The 22,795-nt window shown below is 39.5% G+C and overlaps 1 protein-coding gene across 1 annotated transcript in view; it reads left to right on the forward strand.

The window, feature by feature from the left end:
* Nucleotides 1-22,795, forward strand: part of LOC105828776 (33 kDa inner dynein arm light chain, axonemal) — a 170,124-nt gene that overhangs the window by 97,072 nt on the left and 50,257 nt on the right. The window contains exon 4 of the mRNA XM_036283927.1: nucleotides 13,048-13,193. Coding sequence (XP_036139820.1) covers nucleotides 13,048-13,193 — 146 coding nt within the window. The remainder of the gene's footprint in view (nucleotides 1-13,047; nucleotides 13,194-22,795) is intronic.

The following is a 22,795-nucleotide window of genomic DNA, read 5'->3' on the forward strand; positions in this document are numbered from 1 at the left end:
TGCGTTCTCAACCTCGTTAACTTGGCTTTTATGCAGCCACGTGCTCTGCGTAAACTCTCCATCGTGAATGAGATTCTTGAGAATAGTCTAACACTATATATCTTAAAATTTGTTAGATCCACGAACTTTGTTCCGGGATCCGGCTCGAAGAATCAATGTAGAATTGCGAATAAATTGTTCTCACTCGCGTTTGTTGTTTAACGACGACTGACTATCGACACCGTCGCGACGACTCGCTCGCTCGCTGTGCTAACACTAGACTAGCGCTCGCCGGTCGCACCGCACAACGCCACCTACGGCTAGTAATAACAATGATCGCCGGAGTTCCTAAATCACTAAAACTTATAGTCTGTGCGAGAGGGAGTGTCCCAGATGCGCACAGTAATAAACGGACACAGCAGGCTGAGTGAAACGGACACAGACTAAATGCGCACAGACCAAATGCGCACGGACCAGATGCACACGGACCAAATGCGCACAGACCAAACGAACACAGTAACCAACAAACTTACCACATGGGTTGCGACTTTTCGGGCACGTCTACCGACGGGGTGGGTGTGTGAGGGAGGGCGAAGCCCCCCTTGCACCCCTTTCTGTGGATGTGTGTGTGTGTGTGTGTGTGTGTGTGTGTGTGTGTGTGTGTGTTGCGACGTAGCTTTTCTTCGGGAACTGCCAGGTCCGAGGGACTACGCCCAATTAACAATAATAATTTCTTTAACAGTTCGCGGGTAACGCTTTCTCGCGAAATCGGTAACTTTCGAAAACGGTAACCTGCTTGAACGGTAACTCTAAAATGCTCTAATTTTCTGGGCGCCAGGCGCGGATTTCCGCGCCACACAACAAATAACTATAAATCGGTAGCCGGATAGGAAGCGTTATAAATGCCGGTGGCTCTTTCTCGACGTGGTAGAGGGACGTGGTTTTTAGTAATCCGGGGGGGGGGGGGAGTTCGGATCGAGGCAGGTCGTAGAAGAGAATCACACAATAGTCAATTAAATATTAAATATAAACAATATATTTTTTTAAAGATTAACGAGTACGGTGTCAACGAGAATCATGGATCGTACTCCACTTAACAAAACTTCATAAATTCACAGAGACGTGGTTAAGACGGAAGCCGGAAGTCGGCACAAAGAAAATGAGGAAACTTTAGATTTATTTTACGAGGCGAGAGGCCGTCGAGGCTCTCCGCTCGTCAATCTCAACAATTATAATATGTTCGAAATCAGTATTCGCGGTAATGAAGAACTCAATTATTAATTACAAAATGACTGTCGGTGCCGGCTCTGTCCGAGAAAGACGTACTTAATAATTAAATATTCGGGCCGGTCGGTCCGATCTCCCGTGCGGCCACAAGACTCTACTTTGTATTTCGAGTTTCTCAACACTAATGAACAAACAACAGCAAAACGGTATCGGATTCGGAATCACCGGTAACACGACAAAACGGTATCCCTTATCCGGTCCCGCACGAAAGTCGACCGCCTTACCGAATCTTACTAAATTCCGCGTGGCTGTCGAGTGATGGCCTTACAAAAATCTCAAAATCCTCGTCCGCTGAAGTCGATAGTAGGGAGCTGGTCCTCTGTGATACGCCTTATCGCATTGTCTACCGAACAGTGAGGAGCCCCTGTCCCGCGCCGGGCGGCTCGAGCCGTCGCGCATGCGCGGACGCTCTTCGATTCCCAATAGATGGATCCACGTGACTCGCGTGATCCTCGATCCAGCGCCGCGCTGCTTCATCTCTCGAAATGTCCGTGATGAACACGTGCTCCATAAGTGTGATCCCTTTTGCCGCGCCGTTTTGGTTGGTCCGGCTGGCCAGGCCGCGACCAATCCGATCTTGGTGGCTGGCGGTTGACATGGCTGTGGCCGCTCTTCCGGTCTGCAGCCCGGTGGCGCATGCCCACGGCGTGATCCTTGCCGGGAGTCGTCGTGTCTCCGTGCTGTAATTCGGCGCGGTCGGTACCCTTGGCTCAGAGACGGCAACGCGCTGCGGGGCCCGACGCACGGCTCGGCGGGGAAACTCCTTGAGGGGCGCTCCTTCCACCGTCGATTGTTCCCAGCAGAATTCCCACGACGGCTGCTCCTCCATCGCCCTTGGCACACTCTTTAGATGAGCCCACACTCGGCGCCTTTACTTTAAATGATTGGCAACTACAATCGGAAAACGGTATCGCGGAAGCTAAAAATCAAAAGAAAATAAAATAACAGAGCCGTATCCCTCTCGGCTCAGCGAAGAGTCGATCCCGACCGACCCCCTCGGTCGGTTTTATGCCCTTGTGACGCGCGCGCCGGACGCGTCACGTCACAATGCGTGCGTGCGTGCGTGCGTGCGCGCGCGCGCGCGCGTGCGTGTGTGTGTGTGTGTGTGTGCAAAGCATTTGCTGCACCACATAGGTTTGCGACTGTGCGCATTTGATCCGTGTGCATCTGATCCGTGCGCATTTGGTCCGTGCGCATTTAGTCTGTGCGCATTTGGTCTGTGTCCGTTTCATTCAGCCTGCTGTGTCCGTTTATTACTGTGCGCATTTGGGACTCACTCGTGCGAGATAATTCGATTCAAGTGACATAGCTCTAATACCCGGGATCGTCGTCCATCATTTGTAAACAACCCAGAACCGCGAAATATAATTGTTAATTTTCTATTGTTTAATTGTGACGTTGATGATTCTCTCGCCTTCCGCATTACAATCTCTCGTATCGAACTTCCCTTTCTACCATTTTCAGAGATGAGCAGTCGCCTATCGAAGCTGTTTAAGTCCGTGCCGAATTAACCCTTTTCGGACCAAAAAGCCATTTTCTTCTCAACTTTCAACGGTCTATCTTTTGATGTAATCAACCTAGTAAGAATTTTTTTAATACCATTTTTGAACACAAAAACTTTCCTCTTCCAAATGCCATTGTCAAAATTGACCTACAAAGGTTTTTTGAAAAGGTTACAGCTTAATTTTTCGAAAATAGCCGATTTTTTCATAAATTTTTTGTTGTGAGCGTTTGCTCGTTTTGGGAATTCTTTCTCGTCGGTAGTTGGGATTCGTCCTGCCTTAAGGGTTAGGACCCAAAGGGTAAAGGTTCGGCTCGGTGTATGAGAGAAAAGAAGACGCTTCTTACTTGCTTGTTCGTTGTCTTTATTTCTTTCTCTTGCGCTTACAGTCAGCTGTGTTGATGTCACGTAACACTCGCGATAAGGTTTACGGTATGCGACGATGCTCGGTCGCTGTTATGATACTCTCCGCTCGGTCACGGCGTGGTTGCGTTTATATATTATGATATCTGGCGCAATTTCGGGGGCCAGTGACCGGGCGTCGGTAGCTTCCGCGAGGCTAAGCGTTTCGACATCGGAACGCGGTAGCCTTGCGGTTTGATTTTGCAGCGTAGGGCCTATTTCTAGGGCGATACGAACTGCTTCCGAACGCGCTGTTGTAATCTCACGGAAGTTACTCGGGACTTCCGTGAGCGCGGCGGATTCTTGTGCGTCTTTCGAAAGAGGTGCTTTTTGCAACGTCTTTCGAAAGATGCGTGTCGCAATTATAATAGATATGGTTGTAATTGGCTTACAACATTTTAAAGAATTCCATATTTTGAGTTTGAAAACAACTGACCAAAACATCTCTACTATAACAAAAAGTGTCATCTGTATCTGCTTTAAAAGACCTCATCGCGATTTTTTCGAAAATTCAATATGCGACTTCAATATGGTGGCTCAAAGTTCAGCAAATTCCAAAAAATCGATATTTCTTAGATTCCCAGACAGCACCGAATATCGTGCGAATATTCTACTCTCATACGGAATGTACTATGATTGTACCGAATATACGTAAAACATTCATATAACGTCTCAGTAGAAAGTTATTTTGGTATATCCTCAAGATAAACTTAGAATATAGCGACTGAACTTCGCAACTCCTACTGAGATTATATCTAATATACTCAAAACGTCCGTAAAATATCCTTTGATATATCTCATGTATATCTGTTACATATTTCCAAAATATCCGCGTAATATCGAAAGTGAATCATGTCAACGCTATCTGTGATCTGTAACGTTACGCATTTTCGTCTGCCGTGTGACGCAGTCACGTGGTAAAGTGTAAGGTGTGAACGTGCGAATACGAACTCATGGACAACATGGTTTTCTCAGGAATTACGCCCAGATAACTCTGGTATGCACACAAGATATAATATAGTAACGTAAACTATAATAATATATATATATATATATATATTATTTAGGTTATAACCTACAATTATCTGAGCATATGTTCCCAAAGCACCCCAGCGTATTCAACAGATATTACACTTCATTTCTCGCGATGGCTTCCTGATGTGCGAAATGATTAATTCCTCTTCTTCTTTCTTCTTGCTAATTTTGTATGTTTAATTCCTTGTTCCTTATTCCTCTCATTATGCATGAACCCATATAATGCGAACATACTTTAGACATATTGTGAATATACTGAAGATATACTTTAGACATATAACATTCTTGAGATATATTCGGTATATTTTCACAAACTGCCAGCGAAATTCTATGGGATAAGGCAACGCGGACATAGTACGTACATTATGAGTATATACTCGGCATATCACAGACGTATCTCCAATATTATACAAATATTGCAATATACTTTCGCAATATCCTACTATCGTTTTCATAATCTACATGTGCTGTCTAGGTTTTTTCATGGTGATCTCACTAAATATAATCTAAAACCGACTAAAATTCATCAACACCACGTATAAAATGCTAGAAAATTATAAATATTCTGATATTATTGTCAAATCATTGTCAGTTTTAAAAATCTATGATCTTTGATGCAGAGACACTACCGCCGACATTAGCATCACCCAAAATATACCGGCGTGGAGGTTGTTCGGATTTGTATCTCTTGTGTGTGTGTGTGTGTGTGTGTGTGTGTGTGTGTGTGTGTGTGTATCTGTCTGTCTGTCTGTCTGTGTGTACACTATGAAATGAGATCACCATGAAAAAAATCTAAGAAATATCGATTTTTTAGAATTTGCTGAACTTTGAACCGCCATATTAAAGTCACCATAATCACCACTTTTCGAAAAAATCGCGATGAGGTCTTTTAGAGCAAATACAGATGACACTTTCTATCATGGTAGAGATGTTCTGGCTACTTGTTTTCGAACATAAAATACAGAATTTAAGAAACAAAAATTTACTAAAAAAATCGGCTTTTTCGAAAAAATGAGCTGTATCTTTTTTCAAAGACTTTGTAGGTCAATTTTGACGACGGTATCTGAAAGAAGAGGCTTTTTGCGTTCAAAAATGGTATTCAAAAAATTTTTACTAGGTTGATTACATCAAAAGATAGAGCGTTGAAAGTTAATAAAAAATATGGCATTTTGGTCCAAAAAGGGATAAAGAAAAATTTTTTGAATTTTGAGAGCAATTATAAAATTTCGGAGAAGAGTGGTCAGTTCACTCACGCCTGGCGCCCACATTATTAGAAAATTAGGTAAACGGATTCAAAAATAGTGCTTCTTTTTCTCGAGTTTCGAAGCATGGGCTCTATTCTTCCCGATGTATGATATTTTCAAAATAAGTAACGTTCAGTGTTGAAAAGTGCCTGGAATCGTGATACTGATCCCGAATGTAAATACGTGTTAAATGGAATTTTAAATGGCGAAATTAACATGGCGGCTACCACTCATAGCTTAGATAAAATTAACATGATATCGGTTTTTCCTATTTTTCCTACTGATGGGAAGAAACTCCGCATGGCAACCAATATGATGTATGACTACCAAAACTGGTAGAAACGTAAACATAATAGTCGACCTATATATGTGTATAAAATGGCTGATCCAATATGGTAGACAAAAACTGAAAATTTCAAAATTCTATAAAAATCACTATACGGAGATTTTTTGGGTTTGTCTCCAATTATGAGATTTTCAACAATTAAAATGTTTTATTTACGATAACGAACAAGAAATAAAAAAATTTTTTTAAGTGAAAAAGTGTTTAAATTATAAAGAATATATTTTAAGTAAATCTTAAACTTTGAACCCTTACATCTCGAATTCTTAACCCCCAAACTCGTTAGATTAGCTTCTTGACGTCACCTAGATACGTGGAGAATAGAGTTCATGCTCTGAATCTCGAGAAAGCGAAGCGCTATCTTTGAACCCGTTGAGATAACAACTTGAAAATTTGTAGAGTGGTATAGTAGAGATGTAAAGAAAAATTTTTACCCATGTTAGGTTAAAAAAAAGTGTCCGACCTGACGAAAATGGAGTGGCTCACTTGATATGGAATGCTCGATATATATCTACTATACTGTAGCTGTGTGTGTGTGTGTGTGTGTGTGTGTGTGTGTGTGTGTGTGTGTGTGTGTGTGTGCGTGTGTGTAATAATATATATATATATATATATATATATATATATATATATATATACATATTGTAATTGCGCTTGCAGGCGACTTCGCCTCCGTTTCTGTCGCGGCCCTGCGTCATTTGAATAACGGTGCGAGCACGACTTAATGAAATTCGCTGAAATAAAAACTTGGGCGCCAGGTACAAGAGAGCGTACCACTCTATCGTGAAATACGGGAGAATTATTTCCTCACGCGATAGCACAAGGGCGAGTAATTAAAAAACGATAGGGGTGTCGGCGGTTCCGATAGCCGACTACTTAGCCCTAAAATGGTAGAAAGGGAGGTTCGGTACAAGCGGATAGAATCGAGAAGGCGAGAGAACTATCAAAATCACAAAATTATTTAAATAATAAAGAGTAACAATTATATTTACAGACAAGAGTAATTACAGTTGCATCAGGCTTCGGGCGCACGAGTGGCGACTATAATTTGCGGTAACAATTATAGCACGACGAGCCGATGCTCGCTCGAGTTTAATTCAATTTGGGACGGGAACAATTATCCAACGCGTGACACATTGTACGCAGAAATTCTCCAACCTATCTTAAATCTTTTGGATGTAAGTAGATTCGGTCTCGAACAATTCAATTCGAGACGGGAACAGTTATCCAACGCGTGACACATTGTACGCAGAAATTCTCCAGCCCATCTTAAATCTTTTGGATGTAAGTAGACTTGGACCCCCGGTCGGCCGAGACGTACAATGTTCTGAGACTCACGCGGTACGCGGTGAACTCGCGCTCTCCCGTTAAGAATCAACTTATTCCGTAGGGAACATACGCAGTACTTAACTCTAGCTCGTATGCAACGCGGCAACCGAACGTAAACAATGACTCTGATGAAATTGCAAAATTACGGAATTACTCTAAATTTCGCGATACAAAACAATAAGATTGACTCGGCGGTTCGCGTACAACTCAAACACACAAAAAAAAAACAGAACGAATCGAATTTGCACAAGCAAGCGTGATCAGGCGAGGCTGCGGGATTACAAAAAGCTTGAGATAGTCGTGACTCTAAAATTAAGCGAGGGAGATTGGGAATGCCAAGCTTGCGGCTGTTCCGCAACTTGCCCGATCGGAAACTCGGCAACTTTACAATACTTTGCAATGCACGTCTCACCAAAGCTGCCTTTTTAGGATCGGGATTCCGGCCCCTGCGTCCTCTTACACTTGTTCTTAATTGTTCGGGATTAGGCACTCGCACGTAAGACTTTCGCAGCCAGAGTGATCGGTCTTCGATCCCGCGGAGGCTACACCGCGACGCACTCTACTTTGCCTAAATAAGTCGGATCCTTATTTGTCGTGATTCTTCGACCTGATTTTCGCGCTACGCGTGACGTGTGTTGTCGCTACGCGCTCGCAGATTTTTAGGCGTGGGACTTGAACTTCTGGGCCCTGCGCACTATGACTCCTTGCGCTTTCCCGTCGGCAACGGTTCCGTGTTCCTTGAGCGGTCGCATCCTTTCTGTCCGAGATATCGTTCTTTCCTCACAATTGGCGGAAAATATGCCTCCAATCTCCGCGGTGTTCACTGGGATATTCATGGGGTCCGCTCTGAAACCACCTCATCTGGATGCGCCTCCTTGGACCCTGCAACCATAGCCCCGCAGCAATATTGGGATTTCCCAGCGGCAGTAAATTTTTAGGCAAAGTAAAGGGCGGTACAACCTGTGTATCCTTACTCTTAAAGGGATCCCTCGGCGACAGTTTGTATGTCCCTGCCGCTCCGTGGCTTCCTGGGATGTACTCTGGCGAGACGAGGCGTCAAGATCGTACAAATCAAACTTCCATCGGTCTTTGACTCACGCCGCACTCACAAAATAACGTTCGAAAAATTTTAACGAGATGAGAAGAGACAATACATGGGAAAACACATAGATAAACACGTCGCGCCACGCTTCCGCGACCACTCTTGAGCGGGAGGACGCAGGACCCGCGTGATGGAAACGTAAGGGCTGCTAAGGCTCTTGTGACAGACGACAGCCCGAAGCAGTCATATCACAATATATTTATAATAATATGACACATAAAGTAATATAAAATAATTAAAAAAAAAACACCGCCGACGAGACATTTTGAACTCAGCCCGCTGGGTTTCCCGTTATTACTAGTCGTGCGCTCTTCCACTGCGTTATACAGCACAAAGCAATAACAGGCTTTTCTTCATGTCTTATAAACCACATCGATTGTTATAAAAAAAAATTTTTTTTAAGGCGTATTGGATGGAAAGCTCGAACATAGAACAACTTTTTAAAAATGTAGATTCACCATGTTAAAGTCTATCAAAATCGGAGAAGAGTCAACTGCGACTTCCCCTTGTTAATTAAAACCTGATAAATATAACCAATATAAATGTTATATGTCATATAACTGTTATAAGTTATATAACAATTATATTGTTGAGTAGAAAATATAAATTAAAAGTTATATAACTTTTAGTTGGTGTTTGCTGGGAAGCAAGTATCTAACATTAATGACAAATTAATGAGAAATGCTAAGTAATTTTGTTCTAAATAGTGGCAATAAAATATAAAATATAATATATGTTACACCCTGTAAATAAAAAATGGTTCCAAGATCGCAGTTTGGAAGGTATAGGGCAATCTGATGCGGAAAACGGCTCGGAAAAATTCGAAAATGGGCCGAACTCTACCCGCAGAGATCTCTGGTATTCCTTTTTGACCACGCAGAAAACCCATTCCTTTCAATCTCTATCTGTCACATCTTTGGTCGAACAACGAAAGCAGTGAGTTGCGGTTGCGCCAGTCTACCCGGTGGTCGCTTCAGGGCATGACTTGCATTCGAGACAAAAAAGTTTTTGTTCTCTTTCCTGTCATTTGGTTTTCATCTCCTCTTTGTGTTAGATTTCCTTTCCTCCTTAGATTTTTCCCATATGCATTTTTTCAAAGTGCAACTTTGCAACTTTTGTTTTTGACAGGGAGTTGCTTCGAGGGTCGTAACTCCGAAACTACCGACAGCGCGGAGACTACGCAGGGGTCTCTTGCGCTTTGGGCTGCATCATATAAAAAAATTTAAATGTTTTGCTTAACTTTTACGAACTTAGCGCTGTTTCGAACTTTTCTTCTAATTTTGTTCAGTAATTTATATCCGTTTTTTCTAAATTCGCTTATCTGCAGTAATACACTATGTGGACGCAGATCGAGTCTTACTTTTTTAAATAACAAATTACACACATTAGAATAAAAGACATATGGAACTTTTTATTCACATTCTAATGAAGCGATTTTGAAAAAAAGTATCAAAACTTAGATTTAAAGACAAAAATTAATGCATTTTGACAATATAATTTTATCCTGTAAAAATTAACATAAGGACTCAATAGAAATAAAGTTCTGGGTAATTGTGGGGGGGGGGCTTACTCTCCGATTTGGCTATAATTACACTATTTTGTGTATTTCGGTGCGTAGAACACGAATCTGCAAGAAAAAAGTGTCGTTCTGCCCCGCGAGACGAGATATCAATTGTTAAAGTTCACTATTTGACAGGTTATGAAATCTGTCATATCGACGAAATGTTGCGACTGAACATGGTCCCGTGGCCATATATTTTGATTGAAAAAGAATTAATATATTTTCAGAAAACGCGTGGACGGCGGAGGGGCTGCGCCCCTCCCCCTGCACCCCTTCTCCGTAATTTTTTTTAACCTAACCCACACATTTTAAAGTCGATATTTGGTTAATGCGAAAATATTGAAAATGAACAGCGTGGAAAGTCGCAAACCTATGTGGTACTGTACAAGCGTGGATGTCGTTTATTTTACGTTTTATAAATATGCTACATGATATCAGTGCTTTACATAAACGACGTCCACGCTAGTACAGTACCACATAGGTTTGCGACTTTCCACGCTGTTCGTTTCCAATGTTTTCACATTAACCAAATATCGACTTTAAAATGTGTGGGTTAGGTTAGAAAAAATCATGGAGAGGGGGTGCAGTGGGAGGGGCGGAGCCCCTCTCCCGCCCACGCGTTTTCTGAGAATATATTAAGGTATTACTGAAGAAGACAATTTTGTTTCACGCAAAACAAAGTATTCTCTGCTTTAACAAAAAAAAATTTGTTAAAGCAGAAAATACCTTGTTTTGAGTGCATGTAATTGAACGCATTGAAAATCAGATACCTATGCATCATGTCTATATGACAGAAATTCTAACCACGCAACTGTCAACTTTAGTGCTTAATAACTTTTTTCCTAGTTGAGAGCGACTCTTTTTTCTTGCAGATTTGTGTTCTACGCACCGAAATACACAAAATAGTGTAATTACAGCCAAATCGGAGAGTAAGCCCCTTTCCTCCACAATTACCAATTTCTGAAAAACTCGATATTGATCTGCATTAAAAACCATTTTAATCTCACATTTTATATACCAGGTATGTAAATATGAAACCGGAATTTTTGTAGAAAATACACGTTTATTGTATGAAAAGGATAAAAAATATTGTGTTCGAAGTATTGCCCATCGCTAGCTATACATTTTGGGAGCGTCCCAGATGCGCACAGTAATAAACGGACACAGCAGGCTGAGTGAAACGGACACAGTAACAAACGGACACAGACCAAACGCACCCAGTAACAAATGCGCATAGACCAAATGCGCACAGACCAAATGCGCACAGACCAAATGCGCACGGACCAAACGGACACAGTAACAAACGGACTTACCACATGGGTTGCAACTTCTTCCCAGATAGCCAAATGAAAGCACGTGTTGTCATTTTGTTGTCACTTATTCCCTATTAATTTCATCAAATTAAAGCCAAGGTGTTTCCTCAAACTGTCTGTTGTTCTGATATTTCTAAAATTCTTCATTAGAATTCAACAAACTGACGGCAAGTTGTCAACATGCATGCACAATTGCTGTCAATGTGATAAGTTTATTATTCCTCAATGCATGCACAATTTTCTAAACTCATGAAGGCTTTGCCCTCCTGATGCTAACTTTGTTCCACGTTAAATTACAATGACAGCAAATTGTGGGCAAGTTCACGATATACATGCAGTGCATTAATTTGTCCGATATGCTCAATCTCGCTTGGCTATCTGGGTCAGGGCACTCCTACCGACGGGTGGGTGCGGGAGGGGGGCGAAGCCACCTTGGACTCCCGGTGTGTGTGTTTGTGTGTGTGTGTGCAAAGTATTCTCTGCACCACATGGGTTTGCGATTGTGCGCATTTGATCCGTGCCCATTTGGTCCGTGCACATTTGTTCTGTGCGCATTTGGTCTGTGCGCATCTGTTACTACGTCCGTTTCACTCAGCCTGCTGTGTCCGTTTATTCCTGTGCGCATCTGGGATTCATTCTCCCTTTTTCCCATCTCTCTGATAATTTGTGGATGCCACGCCAAAAAACTGTTCCTCTTTTGAGGCAAACCAGTCATCGAGCCATTTTCGTACATTTTCGTAAGCTGTGAAGCGCTGCTCAGCAAGTGCGTGTCCCATCGATGTAAATAAGTAATAATTGGATGGAGCCAAGTCTGGTAAGTTGCATGCGAAAATTTTTTCCAACCAAACGCCTCAATCGTTTCTTTGACCTTGGTTTTGCTGTGTGACGATGCATTATCACGAAGCAAAATCACTTTGTGTTGCCTTTTTTGATATTCTGGTTGTTTTTCACGCAAAGCTTGATTCAAATTGATTATTTGTTGTCAGTAGCGTTCAATATTAACGGTTTCGCCAGGTTTTAGCAGCTTATAATAGATCACATCCTTCTGATCCCACCAAACTCTGAGCATTGTCTTCCGTCCATAGCGATTTGGCCTTGCAGTCGATGGTTTGCCTGGAGTTATCTATGATCTTATATTCAGTTTATGTGGAACCCATTTTCCCATTTTCTAGATCTTTCCCATGGCTTTCAAATGTATGGAGACAGCTTCTCGGCTTGACACATTTAATTGATCCGCGAGTTGTTGCGTTTAAGCGTCATCCTCATTCAACAATGCTTGCAATTCGCTGTCTTCAAATTTTTTTGGTGGTCTTCCACAGTCTTCGTTTCTCACGTCAAAATCGCCACTTTTGAATTTTTTAAATCACTCAAAGCACTGATTAACCAAGAGCATGCTCACCGTAAATTTCAACAAGCATTCGATGCGATTATGCAGCAGTTTTCTTCAAATGGTAACAGAAAATCAATGCTATCCGCAAATCATAGTTTCCAGGCACAAAATTTGACATGTTCAACTCTATTAAAAACTATGCTGTTGTATGAAACTTGTATTGTTGTAAGTTGAAAATCTTTATCAGATGTCAAAACAAGAAAATGGCGCCTATGACGCGGTTTGACGGTAACTACATTGACAACTAGCGCCATCTATAGCCAAATTTCGATTTCATATTTGCAGACCTGGTACAACGATATTTTGAAAAGATTCTGTAATAAATAATATAAACACTTCTTTTACCTCCCTGTTGTTGAATATTCTGTGTAAGAGGAGAGAGTATTTATTTTTAAATGAATTTAAAAGGTGTTTGAGTAAATTATTCAAACAGCAAAAATTTTTAAAAATATTTTAAGAACGTACAAATAAATCTTTAGAATGTTCTACGAACAAAGAATGATATTCTTTGGATGTTATGTGTTATGTGAGTATAGTGTTATATATTATTATACATTTCAGATGAATTAATACGACAGGTAACGGTTAACTGTGCTGAGCGTGGATTACTTTTATTGCGAGTAAGAGACGAAATCAAAATGACATTAGCTGCTTACCAAACATTATATCAAAGTAGTATCGCCTTCGGGATGCGTAAAGCATTGCAAGTACCTATCTTCTCAACATCATACCATATTTACCTTAAGATTACAAATATAAGCCAAAGTTTTTTTTTTTGTAAGCAAGTTATCTATTTGACTCATAAATTAGTCATATTCTTATATTACAAATTAAAGGAAGACTGGTAAAAAGTGGCGATTTTTGCCCATTAACTGACGTCTAAAATTTATATAAATTATCGTTACTAGAGCTCTGCGGAGTAGAAAAATATTTTTTCGAAATCTGAAAACCGATGGGAATTTGCCGAAATTTAATAACAAAGTATGATAAGTAAGATGTTATGCTGTAACATATTTCCGAATATTTTATGTGATATCACCAGAATAGGTAATTTAATTGTCTTTGCGGAGTTATTACTCGACTGATTATTCCCAGCGTGGTATAAATATCCACGACAAATTGTCATTCAAAATGGCTAATCCAATAAGACGGTATATACAGGAGTGGCCTTCACACAGTATAATTGGACACAGTATAATTGGACACAGTGCAAATGAACACGGTGTAAATGGACACAAAATAATGTACATGTTTTAAATAGACACGGTTCATTTCGACACAGGGATTTTAGACACAGTAATTTTGTACACAAGAAAAAATAAATTCTGGACAAATTACAATTTAGATACGATAAAAATGTACACCGTGCAATTGAACACGTAAAATTTGTACACCGCCAAATTATACACCGTAAAGTTGTACATCGTAAAATTGAATACCGTTCATTTAGACACGTAAAATTGTACACCGCAAAGTTGTACACCGCAAACTTGTACACCGCAAACTTGTATACCGCAAAGTTGTACACCGCAAAGTTGTACACCACAAAGTTTTGCGTGGAAAGTAACAAACCCATGTGGTGCAGAGAATGGTTTGCACACACACACACACACACACACACACGCACACACACACACACACACACTCGGGGGGAGGGTGTTTTGGGCCTTTGGCCCCGCCCCTCCTGCACGAGTGAGTCCCAGATGCGCACAGTAATAAACGGACACAGCAGACTGAGTGAAACGGACACAGACCAAATGCGTACAGACCAAATGCGCACAGACCAAATGTACACTGTTCATTCGGACACGGTGCTTTTGAACACCGTTTATTTGCACATCGCTCAGTTGCACACTGTTCAATTGCACACCGTTCAATTGCACACCATTTAAGTCGCAAACCCATGTGGCGCAGTGAATGCTTTACACACACACACACACACACACACACCGGGGAGGGGTGCAAGGGAAGCCTTCGGCCCCATTCCCGCACCCACCCCGTCCAAGTCGCTAACCCGTACGCATTGCAAACGCAGCCATATGTATGAATATTTAATATGCGTTTGATTGAACGTTGTGCAATTGAACAGTGTGCAATTGAACGGTGTGCAACTAAGCGGTGTGCAAATAAACGGTGTCCAAAAACACCGTGTCCAAATGATCAGTGCGCATCTTTCCGTGTGCAAATGATTGGTGTGCATCTTTCCGTGTGAAAATTATCGGTGCGCATTTCTTGATGTGCAAATGAGTGGTGGGCAAGTGAACGATGTGCAAGTGAATGGCGTGGAAGTGAGCGGTGTGCAAATGAATGGTGTGCAACTTTTACGTGTCCAAGTGAACGATGATTATTTTTTTGTGTGCAAATATCCGGTGGTTAAATTTTACGTGTGCATATAACTGGTGTACATTTTTAATAAAATTTCTTTTGTGTCCAAATGCACAGTGTGCAAATGCACCGTGTGCAAATGCACCGTGGTCATTTGAACCGTGCGCAAGATATCGTGTCCAAAAGCACCATGTCCAAATGCATTGTGTCCATTTGAACTGTGTCCAAATGAGTGCCACCCAATGTAATTACTTTATGTCATAAAGGCATTATTATGAGTTTTGAAGAGTAGAATAAAACACAGATTTTCTTGTGTGTGTATGTAAGGCATTTACTGTACCACATGAGTTTGCGACTTAAATGGTGTGCAATTGAACGATGTGCAATTGAACAGTGTGCAATTGAATGGTGTGCAATTGAACGTGTGCTACTAAACGGTGTGCAATTGAATGGTGCGCAATCGAACGGTGTGCAATCGAACAATATCCAATCAAACTGTGTTTAATCGAACGGTGTTCAATCGAACTGATTCGTTGCGTTCTTTCATACGCGGTCACATACATGCGTTCCCACCCATCTTATCTATGTACCTCCTACTCAGTTCCTACTTTTGCACACGCCATTATACCGCAAAGGAATAGGGAAGAATTAATAAGAAAATAAATTAGAATAATTACACAGGCACACAAAAAAAAGTGGTTGGTCCGGCGGACTAGACTAGTCAATCCTTATGTATTTCGACCCGCTGAATCCAAATCTAAGGTCAGAATTGCAAAGTTAGCTCGCATTTTCTAACCTCAAAAAAAAAATTTTTTTTTTAATATTGGTCCGGTGGGCCAGACTAGTTAATTCTTATGTATTTTTACTATGTATTATTATTATTTACGAATATTCCCATCGAACAAGTTATAATAAGTATCAAGAAAAGATGGAATCTAATCACTAATAACACGTGTATCCCATATGAAGAATTCCTAGTAGCTATTAACCTAGTACTAAATTCTACTTATTTCAAATTCAACAATACAATATACAAACAGATTTTTGGCACACCTATGGGCTCTCCGCTCTCACCAACCATTGTAGATATCGTAATAAGGGACTTTGAAAACGAAATCATAAACTCATTACCATACAATCTACCGTTTTATCTCAAATATGTAGATGACATTTTACTTGCGGCTCCGAAAAATAAACTAATAGAACTTTTTAACACTTTCAACGAAAAACATAAGAGACTAAAATTTACATTAGAAATTGGAGTCAACAATAAAATCAGTTTTTTAAATGTAACACTATTGATAGAAAATAATCACATTTTATTTGATTTATATAAGAAACCGACTGCCTCAGATAGATACCTAAGTTTTTACTCACACCACCCATTAATCCACAAAAAGGGAGTTATCATTGGATTACTGGACACACAGCACATAGTTCCTATCGCATCCAAAATTTCATCAAAAAAATATAATAAAAATAATTAAAACATTACTAGAAAATGGATATCCTTTAAATTACATATTTAAAATAATCAATGATAGAGTAAAATTCCACAAACACAAAAGAAACAAAAAGATAACAAAAAGAATGACAATGATATAACTACTTATTTCACAATACCGTATGTCAATTTTAGCTAAAATCTAGCGAGACATTTGTTGTTCCTTCCCATTTTACAATATTGCTAAACCTAGAGAGTATAAAAATTCGAGTCAACCTTATTCAAGTTAATGAAATACATTATAGGTACCTGTCAAATTATGAGAGTGATTCCTATGTATCTGTGGAAGTCCTTGATTTACCTTCTTTATGTATGTCTGTCATTGTTCGTCTTCGTATTGTCATGAATATATTTAGATTAAGGGTTGCCTGATAAATATTAAAAGTAAAATTGTATAATTGTATTTGTCAATAATTAAAATAATAAATTAAAAAATAAATAAATAAATAAATAAGAACTAAAGGAATACCAAATACAATATAAATTAAAAAGTAAATAAGATAATGATCTTGTCAAATTGTTAAAATTATATTAGAAAAGACAAAAGAATAATTAAAATAATAAATTAAAAAATAAATAAATAAATAATTAAAAAACTAAAGGAATACCAAATAAAATATAAATTAAAAAGTAAAAGAAACATGATAATGATTTTGTCAAATTGTTAAAATTGTATTAGAAAAGAAAAAAGAAACTGTAAGTAAAAAATAATTTATACGTTAAGAATTGAAATAAATAAGCACGATATGACCAGATTTGTCAATAGTTAAAAACTTGATACAAATTAATTGCTATGAAATAATTCTTACTTTATGACTTGTCAGTATTCCTACTTCCTACATGTTTATGTCTTTACGAATAACTGTCGACTGATGTGTGATCGTTTAAATATTCGGAAAGGAGTCAAGGATAGGCATATAAACACTTTCTAAGTGTTCTGTATGTGTTGTGTATGTTGAGACCCATCTTCTGTTTTTTTATATGCAACATTTCAGATGTCTTTTGATATAATTCGGTTCTTTATCTAAGATTCTGACCGTGTCCCAATTGAAGTCATGATCAAATTTAGCATAGAACTGAAATTTTAATTACATATGAGATGAATATTATTATACATTGAGGATGGCCGAAGAAAATGTGCCGAAACGTTTGTAATAAGATTTTCCTGTAGAAGAAATATATTATATAGCAAACACCAACCAGCTTTGGCTCTATCAGCATTTCTATTACACTAACTCGTATTAAATTAATACCAAGAGCCTTTATACACATTGTCATTATTTGAATTATTTATAAATTTTTTTTTATTTATTCCTTTTGTAACGCGTCGTATACAATATTGTCTGACGCATGAACCATCAGTTCGCAATCTACGAGCGAAGTTTTTACACATATTTCATTTAATAATCTGACTGCATCGCACTTGTTATGAATATTATTTCGTCGCAGGCAGTTTACAAATTGATTATATCGTTCTTTCACAACATGTGTATCATCCCATAACTTAAAATATTCATTATTGATAACATCTTCAAGGCTTATGTTAGTAAAAATTGTACAGTCGATGGTTTCATGTACATAATTTTGTTATTTAAAGTGAATTTTATGACACTTTTGTTACGTATTTTGACGACTTCGATGAAAAGATCATTAATCCACAACGATGTCATGGTAGCTGACTGCAGGCGTTGCTCGATATTCGTTTCTCAATCATTACTATCCGGGTATCACGTGACAGCGGTATCTCATTGCCCTTGTTGCCACCAAGAATCATCTCCACAAAAGGTTCAAGCCCCACGCTGATTTCCATATACAAATATTTGTAGGATGTAGCCGTCAAAGCAAATCTCCTTCCCAGAATGCGTGGAGTATAACGCGGTTGCGATAACGTTCTGTAAAAAAATATAAAAGAATGTGATTATAGAAAATGCAAATAAATGTAGAAAGAAATATAAAAAGTTGCCGAAAAGAAATTAAAATTACAAATACTTGCGATTTATCACACGCTTCATTTTGCCGAATCGGAACGTAATAGTTCATTTTTTCGGAAGACTTTGACTTCCTTCGATTAACTAATGCGAGATTGAAATTTTACCGTTCGTATTCCACTGATTAACTGATGTGATACCGTTGTCAGAACTCTTTTTATATTGTACACCCCTTTACATGTCTCAGTAGGGGGAACAATCACATATTTCAAAATTCACACATTTAAAAAGGTCAAGCGCCGATGTATGGCTGCTGTGACAAAATATGTTTTAAGCACTGTTGTGAGTGTGCAACGCTCACACCGAGAATAGCGATAAGGGTGTCAAGTGACACCTCGCGCGAAAACACCGTTCGGCCTTCACACCGGACATCGCACCGGGCAATGTACTCAATTGCCACCCGATTGCCACCCGAATCTCCTGATTTCCTGTGGAATGCACGTAGCCATCAATTGCTGGCTAAGCAAGTGTCACACATTCAAAGAACGCAAATCTTTGAGAGGTCAAGCGCCGATGTATGGCTGCTGCTATAAAATATGTTTTAGGCACGTACATAAATAATTTGATACTTACTGATGAGATCATTCAAAATGGCACATTCAAATAATGCAAATCTTGCAGAAGTCAAGCACTGATGTTAAGACAAAGAAACGAAAAGTTATTAAAAAAATACATAAGCGGTCAGGAAGCACATTTGATGCAAAGTTGGAGATCCGAGTGCAACTTGAAACCGTCGTCAATCCGGATAATAATTCTGTGCAATATAATCTAGTGTGTGCATAGTAAAGACTTTCGTATAAAATTATAAAATTATAGAACATGAATAAAGATGAGTGGCACTCGTTTGGCCACGTTAATATTGGTCACGGTCCCAATTGGCCACGTCAATATTGGCCACGCGTCAATATTGGCTACGTCAATAATAGCCACGCGTCAATATTGGCCACGTCAATAATGACCACGTCAATATTGGCCACGCGTCAATATTGGCCATGCGTCATTATTGGCCACGTCAATATTGGCCACGCGTGATATTGCCCACGTCAATAATGGCCACGTCAACATTGACCACGTCATTATTGCCCACGCGTCAATATTAGCCACGTCACTATTGGCCACGCGTCAATATTGGCCACGTCACTACTGGCCACGTCACTATTGGCCACGCATCATTATTTCCCACTCAATATTAATCAATTTTTATTTGCTTAGCGTAGAAAGTCGCAAACCCATGTGGTGCAGAGAAATGCTTGCGCGGCTCTGAAGAATGAGAGAGGGGATCAGTAGTAATTTTACAGCGATCGGGAGAGCATCGGTCCATGCCATAGTGCAAAACAACCCTTGTATTGAGTTGTAAAATAAAGCGTGTTAAGTCGAAGCAGTTCACGACTTTTTCATTAGGAGCTCATTGCATTCACCAACAATAATGATGAATACGTTCTGTGTGAGCGAGAGATGGAGGTGTATAATTTTATTCGGTGTGACAGACAGCAAACTAATGCACTTTGAATTTCAAGACAAATATCGATACTGCATTAAGTGCTACCAAATTATAAACAAGTGTCCTGTTGAAGATTGTACGGTATTGTTTTAAAACAGTGTTAAAAAGACATTATAAAAAATGGAGAATAATTTTGAGCATGAAGAACGTGAGCTGTCGGAGCAAGCCGACAGAATCGCTACCTTGGGTGAGTGTTTCATGTGGTTGCAGCGATGCGACGAGTTTATACAACAGCTTTAGAAACATAGCCGTAAGCGTCCTCGGCTTGTCGTCGGACAAAGACAATCGTTGGTGGCGAGGATTGCGCGACTCGAGGGTGAAAAGACGATTACAAAAACGTTTTGTGCATGTAGGCGGTAATTACGCGAGCACTAGTAATAACGTGGACAGACTTGTGTGGCGGGAAATAAATACAGCGTTCGAGAATCGCATTCAAATAGGTGCGGTGATAAATATGAACTATATTGGATCGCGAACGTTTTTAGAAGACGCAGGCGGTATAATGCTCGAGTGTGTGCGAGACGCTCTAGAAAAACACAATAGTATGAAAGTGAATACCGCATTTAACGGCGTGTTTGTAACGGTAATAAACGTGCCAACAAAAGTATAAACACTGAAAATTGTGAACTATTTCAAACGTCGGATTTGGATGAATGGTACGAGCGACGCGTTATCGAGCCCACTTTGACCTTGTTCAAAGATTTTCAAGAACGTGATAGTGAGTGGGCATTGTCGCGAATTCTCAATTTGACTCTAAATATAAATAAGTACAATCCTCTGCACGCGGTGTGTTACGTGACATTACCGCGAGAAATAATGATGAAGCGTGCGATAGTAAACGTTAATTCAAAGGACAATGCATGCTTTGCGTGGTCAGTGGTTGCTGATCTACACCCTGCTGAAAGACATAGTGAAAGGGAGTCATCATATTCGCATTATACAACAGTCCTAAAGTTCGATGACATTGCGTTTCCCGTTACACTAAAGAACATTGGGAAATTTGAGAGTCTTAACAATGTATCGATCAACGTCTACGGGATTAAAAAGGAAATGGCAATGCTAAAGATTCTTCCGCTGCGGCTCTCTAACGACAAGAAAGGGAAGCATGTCAATTTATTATACGTGCAAAATTCGGGCGAAGACAGCGTGGGTCACTTTGCATGGATAAAAAATCTGCCTTATCAGCTCCCAACTGAATAAAAATGAGCCCAAGAAATTGATCCAACACATTATTACACTTTCCCCGGATACACGTGGGACGTTATGTTAAAATATACAAAAATTACTATGTTAAAATATACAAAAATTACTACAAATTGGTTACGAACATTGACATGGTAATGTTCATCAAGCGCGGTATACGCGGTGGTCTTAGTCAATGTTCAAGCAGATATGCACAGGCTAACAACAAGTACATGCAGACGTACGATCCATCGAAACTATCCTCATATCTCATATATTTTGACGTTAAAAATTGTACGGTTGGGCGATGTGTCAGCCGTTGCCGTATGGAGAATTTCAATGGGTCGAAGTCTTGAATTTTGACGTAAATGCGATTGCTGCTAATTTACCAGTGGGATACATTCTCGAAGTTGATCTCGAGTATCCCCGAGACCTTCACGACGAGCACACTGACCTACCTTTCTACCCAACACGTGATAAACCACCAAGCAAGCGAGAATATAAACTTCTCGCCACGCTGTATGATAAGAATCGTTACGTCATCTACTACCACAACCTGCAGCAGTTCATGCGTCACGGTCTTCGTATTGCGAAGATACACCGTATATTACAATTTGTACAATCTCCACGGCTCTCTAAATACATAGAATTAAATACACGATTCCGTACCCTCGCCAAAAATGATTTCGAAAAAAACTTGTATAAATTAATGAATAATGCGGTGTTTGGTAAAACTATGGAGAATGTGCGCAATTATGTTGACGTTAAGTTATTGATAAAATGGACAGTATCGTGCGGAAACAATGATCGCGAAACCGAATTTTCACAGTCGAAGTATTTTTGTGGAAAATTTAATCGCCGCTGAACTTAGGAAACTCAAAGTGAAATTATATAAGCCGATTTACATAAGCATGTGTATTCTAGATATTTCTAAGATGTGTCTATATGAATTTCACCACGAGTACATACTACCTCTGTATCGCGACAAATGTAGAGTCATGTATACCGACACTGACAGTCTCGTATATCACGTCGAGTGCGAAGATATTTACGAGACGATGAAACGCGATATCGCTAGGTTTGACACAAGCAATTATCCGGTCGACAACGTGTGCAGTATGCCTCTCGAAAATAAAAAAATTCCGGGCTTAATGAAAGATAAGAACAATGGTGTGATAATGACTAAGTTCGTTGGACTTAGAGCAAAGATGTATGCGTTAAAGGTGGATGGAAAGAAGGACACTAAAAAAACGAAAGGTGAGAATAATGTAGTAGCGCGAACCATAATGTTCGATGATTATACCCGGTGTTTGAAAGATCAAGATGACGCATCGCCAATCATGCATAAAATCCAAGCTGCATGAAGTATATACAGTGTCCGAAACGAAAATCGCTTTGAGTCCGTACGACGATAAGAGATACCTTATACCCGATTCAGTTGAAACGTTACCATGGGGACATGATCGGATACCGCTATAATATATTTATATCTTTAACATTATAGTTTTAAATTTCACATTTTACGTTAAAAATTTTATATATTTTTATGTTAAAAACAAGTATTAATAAGAATGTATTAAGGATGATGGAAGGATGATAAAAAAATCTCGCATAATATAAAATTAATGTATTTTATGTTTATATGTTACATTGTATTTTTATGCAAATATAATAAAAACAATTTTTATATAGATTAAATAACATTGTCTTTATGTATGAATTATGCGATCCATCGAATCTCAGCCACTTGACATAAACCTCATCTCCTTTCCTGCGTAATATTTTTTCAACGTAACACACGTCAGGATT

The sequence above is a fragment of the Monomorium pharaonis genome, chromosome 1 (genome assembly GCF_013373865.1).
Source record: "Monomorium pharaonis isolate MP-MQ-018 chromosome 1, ASM1337386v2, whole genome shotgun sequence".
Taxonomy (NCBI): domain Eukaryota; kingdom Metazoa; phylum Arthropoda; class Insecta; order Hymenoptera; family Formicidae; genus Monomorium; species Monomorium pharaonis.